This window comes from Penaeus chinensis, chromosome 14 (genome assembly GCF_019202785.1).
Source record: "Penaeus chinensis breed Huanghai No. 1 chromosome 14, ASM1920278v2, whole genome shotgun sequence".
NCBI lineage: Eukaryota > Metazoa > Arthropoda > Malacostraca > Decapoda > Penaeidae > Penaeus > Penaeus chinensis.
The window spans coordinates 16,381,183-16,388,682 of record NC_061832.1 but is presented as its reverse complement, the minus strand read 5'-3'; the positions used below and the strand labels follow the sequence as shown (position 1 = coordinate 16,388,682).

Sequence of the window (7,500 nt, the reverse complement as noted above, 5' to 3'; positions counted from 1 at the left end):
ACAACACCGTCGCAGCTATCAAACGTAAAAACTTTAAACCAAGAAGTCGAAAACTCTAAATATAATACAATCTAAAAACCTCTTAAGGGTATACCTGAGATGCAAACTTCCTCTTTGAGAGTTTGAAGGCAGCGAGGCCTCTCGTTCGAAGCGTTGGAGCCGACTGTAACTGACGTTTGAGCTTGCGTTTCTCCTCCATTGGCACAGCATGAGCGCGAATTATCATATTAGTGAGTAAATCTCCGATAATGGGTATTATCATATTAGTGAGTAAATCTCCGATAATGGGTATTATTATATAGTGAGTAATATTCGATAATGGGTATTATCATATTAGTGAGTAAATCTCCGATAATGGGTATTATCATATTAGTGAGTAAATCTCCGATAATGGGTATTATCATATTAGTGAGTAAATCTCCGATAATGGGTATTATCATATTAGTGAGTAAATCTCCGATAATGGGTATTATCATATTAGTGAGTAAATCTCCGATAATGGGTATTATCATATTAGTGAGTAAATCTCCGATAATGGGTATTATCATATTAGTGAGTAAATCTCCGATAATGGGTATTATTATATAGTGAGGAATCTTCGATAAAGGGTATTATTATAATGTTAGTGAGGAATCTTCGATAATGGGTATTATCATATTAGTGAGTAAATCTCCGATAATGGGTATTATTATATAGTGGGTAATGGTCGATGATGGGTATTATTATATAGTGAGTAATATTCGATAATGGGTATTATCATATTAGTGAGTAAATCTCCGATAATGGGTATTATTATATAGTGAGTAATATTCGATAATGGGTATTATTATATAGTGAGTAATATTCGATAATGGGTATTATCATATTAGTGAGTAAATCTCCGATAATGGGTATTATCATATTAGTGAGTAAATCTCCGATAATGGGTATTATCATATTAGTGAGTAAATCTCCGATAATGGGTATTATCATATTAGTGAGTAAATCTCCGATAATGGGTATTATCATATTAGTGAGTAAATCTCCGATAATGGGTATTATCATATTAGTGAGTAAATCTCCGATAATGGGTATTATTATATAGTGAGGAATCTTCGATAATGGGTATTATCATATTAGTGAGTAAATCTCCGATAATGGGTATTATCATATTAGTGAGTAAATCTCCGATAATGGGTATTATCATATTAGTGAGTAAATCTCCGATAATGGGTATTATCATATTAGTGAGTAAATCTCCGATAATGGGTATTATTATATAGTGAGTAATATTCGATAATGGGTATTATTATATAGTGGGTAATGGTCGATGATGGGTATTATTATATGGTAATTTTCGATTAGTAAATATTCAAGAGTGAGAAATATTTGATAATGAGTAATATTTGATAATGAGTAATATTTGATAATGAGTAATATTTGATAATGAGTAATATTTGATAATGAGTAATATTTGATAATGAGTAATATTTGATAATGAGTAATATTTGATAATGAGTAATATTTGATAATGAGTAATATTTGATAATGAGTAATATTTGATAATGAGTAATATTTGATAATGAGTAATATTTGATAATGAGTAATATTTGATAATGAGTAATATTTGATAATGAGTAATATTTGATAATGAGTAATATTTGATAATGAGTAATATTTGATAATGAGTAATATTTGATAATGAGTAATATTTGATAATGAGTAATATTTGATAATGAGTAATATTTGATAATGAGTAATATTATAGAGTGAGTATCATTTGATAATGAGTAATATTTGATAATGAGTAATATTTGATAATGAGTAATATTTGATAATGAGTAATATTTGATAATGAGTAATATTTGATAATGAGTAATATTTGATAATGAGTAATATTTGATAATGAGTAATATTTGATAATGAGTAATATTTGATAATGAGTAATATTTGATAATGAGTAATATTTGATAATGAGTAATATTTGATAATGAGTAATATTTGATAATGAGTAATATTTGATAATGAGTAATATTTGATAATGAGTAATATTTGATAATGAGTAATATTTGATAATGAGTAATATTTGATAATGAGTAATATTATAGAGTGAGTATCATTTGATAATGAGTAATATTTGATAATGAGTAATATTTGATAATGAGTAATATTTGATAATGAGTAATATTTGATAATGAGTAATATTTGATAATGAGTAATATTTGATAATGAGTAATATTTGATAATGAGTAATATTTGATAATGAGTAATATTTGATAATGAGTAATATTTGATAATGAGTAATATTTGATAATGAGTAATATTTGATAATGAGTAATATTTGATAATGAGTAATATTTGATAATGAGTAATATTTGATAATGAGTAATATTTGATAATGAGTAATATTTGATAATGAGTAATATTTGATAATGAGTAATATTTGATAATGAGTAATATTTGATAATGAGTAATATTTGATAATGAGTAATATTTGATAATGAGTAATATTTGATAATGAGTAATATTTGATAATGAGTAATATTTGATAATGAGTAATATTTGATAATGAGTAATATTTGATAATGAGTAATATTTGATAATGAGTAATATTTGATAATGAGTAATATTTGATAATGAGTAATATTTGATAATGAGTAATATTTGATAATGAGTAATATTTGATAATGAGTAATATTTGATAATGAGTAATATTTGATAATGAGTAATATTTGATAATGAGTAATATTTGATAATGAGTAATATTTGATAATGAGTAATATTTGATAATGAGTAATATTTGATAATGAGTAATATTTGATAATGAGTAATATTTGATAATGAGTAATATTTGATAATGAGTAATATTTGATAATGAGTAATATTTGATAATGAGTAATATTTGATAATGAGTAATATTTGATAATGAGTAATATTTGATAATGAGTAATATTTGATAATGAGTAATATTTGATAATGAGTAATATTTGATAATGAGTAATATTTGATAATGAGTAATATTTGATAATGAGTAATATTTGATAATGAGTAATATTTGATAATGAGTAATATTTGATAATGAGTAATATTTGATAATGAGTAATATTTGATAATGAGTAATATTTGATAATGAGTAATATTTGATAATGAGTAATATTTGATAATGAGTAATATTTGATAATGAGTAATATTTGATAATGAGTAATATTTGATAATGAGTAATATTTGATAATGAGTAATATTTGATAATGAGTAATATTTGATAATGAGTAATATTTGATAATGAGTAATATTTGATAATGAGTAATATTTGATAATGAGTAATATTTGATAATGAGTAATATTTGATAATGAGTAATATTTGATAATGAGTAATATTTGATAATGAGTAATATTTGATAATGAGTAATATTTGATAATGAGTAATATTTGATAATGAGTAATATTTGATAATGAGTAATATTTGATAATGAGTAATATTTGATAATGAGTAATATTTGATAATGAGTAATATTTGATAATGAGTAATATTTGATAATGAGTAATATTTGATAATGAGTAATATTTGATAATGAGTAATATTTGATAATGAGTAATATTTGATAATGAGTAATATTTGATAATGAGTAATATTTGATAATGAGTAATATTTGATAATGAGTAATATTTGATAATGAGTAATATTTGATAATGAGTAATATTTGATAATGAGTAATATTTGATAATGAGTAATATTTGATAATGAGTAATATTTGATAATGAGTAATATTTGATAATGAGTAATATTATAGAGTGAGTATCATTTGATAATGAGTAATATTTGATAATGAGTAATATTATAGAGTGAGTATCATTTGATAATGCGTAATATTACAGAGTAAGTAATATTCGCTACTGGATAATATTCGAGACTGAGTAGCATCCCATTAGTAATGATAATGATGGTGAGTAATATTACTCGTGTGCAACAGATGGGAATTATTTGTTTGTGTCTTTATGTAGCCTATGAACAAGCGCATACACAAATACATACACACACAAACACACAACATACATACGTAGGCGCAGACATACATAACCGCACACACATACATACACATATAAACATAAATATACAACTCAAACCAAAAACAAAAAAACAACTCAGACGAAATATTTCAATGCACAAATGGGCAAAAAAAAAACAAAAAAAACGAAAAAAAAAAAAAACGAAAAAAGAATCTTAAATGAAAACTTACAGGTAATGACAATGCCTTCGTCGCCGTCACTGTCATCTTCGACATTTAAAGTCACTGTCTTCACGGATTTTGTTGTCATTGGAGTTGCGATTTTACGATTATTGTTATTATTATGACTTATTATTATGACTTATTATTATTATTATTATTATTATTATTATCGTTATTGTTTTATTATCATTATGGCTGCTTCTGTTCTTTGTACATTTTCACTGTCCGTTTGTTCCGATTAATTTTTGTATCACTGTAAATTAGGTTACAGACCTACTGCTGTAAAAATAAATAAATAAATATATATACATACACAAATAATGCATATGCATATATACATATGCGCGTTCACACACACACACACACACACACACACACACACACACACACACACACACACACACACACACACACACACACACACACTTCTCCCTCTCTCTCCCCCTCCCCCCTCTCCCTCTCCCTCTCCCTCTCCCTCTCCCTCTCCCTCTCCCTCTCCCTCTCCCTCTCCCCTCTCCCTCTCCCTCTCCCCTCTCCCTCTCCCTCTCCCCCTCCCCCTCCCCCTCCCCCTCAATCTCCCTCTCCCTCTCCCTCTCATCCCTATCAACCGCTTCTCACCCGACCACTTGAAAAAAAAAAAAAAAAAAAAAAAAAAAAAAAAAAAAAAAAATCACGCACGGCCAGTCAAGGAAACGACCCGGCAAGTGCAGCATAGATATTTTTTTTCCAACATAGAATCTCAACACGGATTCAGCCCCGTCGTTCATTTTAACCCCGAGAAGGAACCGCCGCTTCAAACTCTCATCGAAGCGTTTCGGAAGAAGGTTCGGCCGAGCTTCGATTCCCGCGCGAAAAATGGGTCAACTCGTGCAAAAGAGGTAATTGGCGGGTAGCAATTACTGTTGCGAGGGAATTTGGTTTAATCGTCTCGTTTTTCTTTTCTTTCTTTCTTTTTCACGTATTCTACTTTATCTCCTCCTTTCCGTTTCCTCCCATTCCCCTTTCTTGATTTCCTCCCTCCTTCCTCTTTTCTCCACTTCCATCTCCTCCTCCTTTACTCTCCCTCTTCTTCTCTCCTTCCCTCCCCCTTTTTTTCCCCCTTCTCACCTTCCCTTCCTCCTCTCCTTTATCTTCTCCCCTTCCTTCCCTATCTTCCTTATTCATTCTCTCCTTCTCCTTCCTCCCTCCCTCCCTCCCTTCCTTTATTTCTTCTCCTCTTCCCTCCCTATCTTCCTTATTCATTCTCTCCTTCCCCTTCCTCCTTTTCTTTTCTCTTCTCCTTCCCTCCCTATCTTCCTTATTCATTCTCTCCTTCCCCTTCCTCCTTTTCTTTTCTCTTCTCCTTCCCTCCCTATCTTCCTTATTCATTCTCTCCTTCCCCTTCCTCCTTTCCTTTTCTCTTCTCCTTCCCTCCCTATCTTCCTTATTCATTCTCTCCTTCCCCTTCCTCCCTTCCTCCTTTCCTTTTCCTTCTCTCCCTCCCTTCCTTTATTCCTTCTCTCCTATCTTCAGTCTCCTCTTTATTCGTCCTCTCCTTCCCCTTCCCCCTTTCCTTTTCTCTCCTCCTTCCTTCCCTCCCTCGCTCCACAAAACCGTTAAGAGGTTATCGTCCCCGCCAAACAGCCTTCTACCGTGAAGATAACTCCCCAGGTATTTTAATCCGCCATAAAACGCAAAAAAAACAACAAAAAAAACACACGGAATTAAACTCATCGATTCTACAATTAACGAACGCATGACCTTGTAACGTCCTATGAATATATGGAAAATACAAAGAAATTAACAACAAATACAGAGAAATAACAACTAAATAACAAGACAGGAATTAAAAGTGAATGAAATCCCGCGTAACGGTGTGACATCCGACGAGACAGAACGAATACAAAGGTCATTGTGACAAACGCGAGAGAGAAGAGAAGAGAAGAGAAGAGAAGAGAAGAGAAGAGAAGAGAAGAGAAGAGAAGAGAAGAGAAGAGAAGAAAAGAAGAGAAAATAAAAAGAGAGAGAAGGAAAAAAAGGGGGAAAGCGAAAGCGAAAGAAGAGAAAGAGGGAAAAAAGGGGAAAAAATTTAAAAAAACCAAAAAAGAAAAAAAGGGGAAAAAAAAAAAAAAGAAAAAAGAGCGAGGAGTTTTACGGGAGGGCGAGGGGCCCAATCCACGCGCGCAAGGTTATCTCGGCTTTTTTGGCACTTTATTTGGCCTTTCCGTCCCCGTGAAAAAAAACCGGGCGTCGCTTTTTCCTCCTCCATTCCATCCTGCGTTTCCGGGAAAGTCTTCGCCCTGCCCCGCTCTCACCCCCCCAAACCCCCACCGCCACGTGAGCGCTCTCTCTATCCCCATCTCTTTCTATCTCTATCTCTATCTTACCCTCTATCTTTTCTCTTCTCTATTTTTTCTATCTCTATCTCAAAACCTTCTTTTCCTTTTCTTTTCTCCTTTTCTCCCTTTTCCCTTTTTCCCTCCCTTTTCCCTTTTTCCCTCACTCTTCTCGCTTTTCCCCCCGCTCTCTCCCCCTTTTCCCTTCCCCCCTTTCCCCCCTCCCTCTCTCCCTCCCTCCCTTTCCCTCTCCCCCCTCCCCACTCTCTCCCCCCTCTTTTCCCTTTCCCCTCTCCCTAAATCTTTTTTCCCTTTTTCCTTTTCCCCCCTTTTTGTTTGTGTTTGTTGTTTTTGGGTGGTTTTTTTTAAAAGTGTTTGTGTGTTTTGTGTGTGTGTGTGTGTTTGTGTGGGGGTGTGTGAGTGTTTTGTGGGTGTGTGTGGGGTGTGTGGGGGGAAGGGGGGGGGCGCCGGGGCAAAATTTTAGAGCCCCAATTCCGGGGAAACAATTTAAAACCACGCCCCCTTTAAAGCCCCACGTGGGGGACGAAATAAAAAATGCTCAAAGGAGATATTTATTATATTATATATTTATATTTATATATATGTTTGTGGTGTAAAAATTCTGGGAATATATGTTTATGTATACACACACACACAACACAAACCACACACAAAACACAAAAAACCCCAACACACCACACAACACCACACACACACCCCCAAAACACACCCCACACACACGGGACAAAAAACACACAAAACCCCACACCCCACACAACAAACAACACACACACACACAAAAACCAAGAGATTGAGAGAGGAAAAAGGGGGAGGGGAGTGAGAGAGAGAGGAGAAAATTTAAGAAAAAAATACCCGGTTTCCCGAAAAGCCCAAAACCATCCCAGGTCGAACGGATCCGTCGGGTCCCAAGAACTACGTCGCCCTTACCTCAGGAAGAAATAGGGACACAAATTAAA

General features: G+C 32.7%; 1 protein-coding gene across 2 annotated transcripts in view; it reads right to left on the bottom strand.

Annotated features, from left to right (window-relative positions):
* LOC125032092 (transmembrane channel-like protein 7) overlaps nt 1–215 on the bottom strand; it is a 13,227-nt gene extending 13,012 nt beyond the window's left edge. For both annotated transcript variants that reach the window (XM_047623078.1, XM_047623079.1), the window contains exon 1: nt 95–215. In XM_047623078.1, coding sequence (XP_047479034.1) covers nt 95–199 — 105 coding nt within the window. In that variant the 5' untranslated portion in view covers nt 200–215. The remainder of the gene's footprint in view (nt 1–94) is intronic.
* Nucleotides 216–7,500: the final 7,285 nt, after the last annotated feature.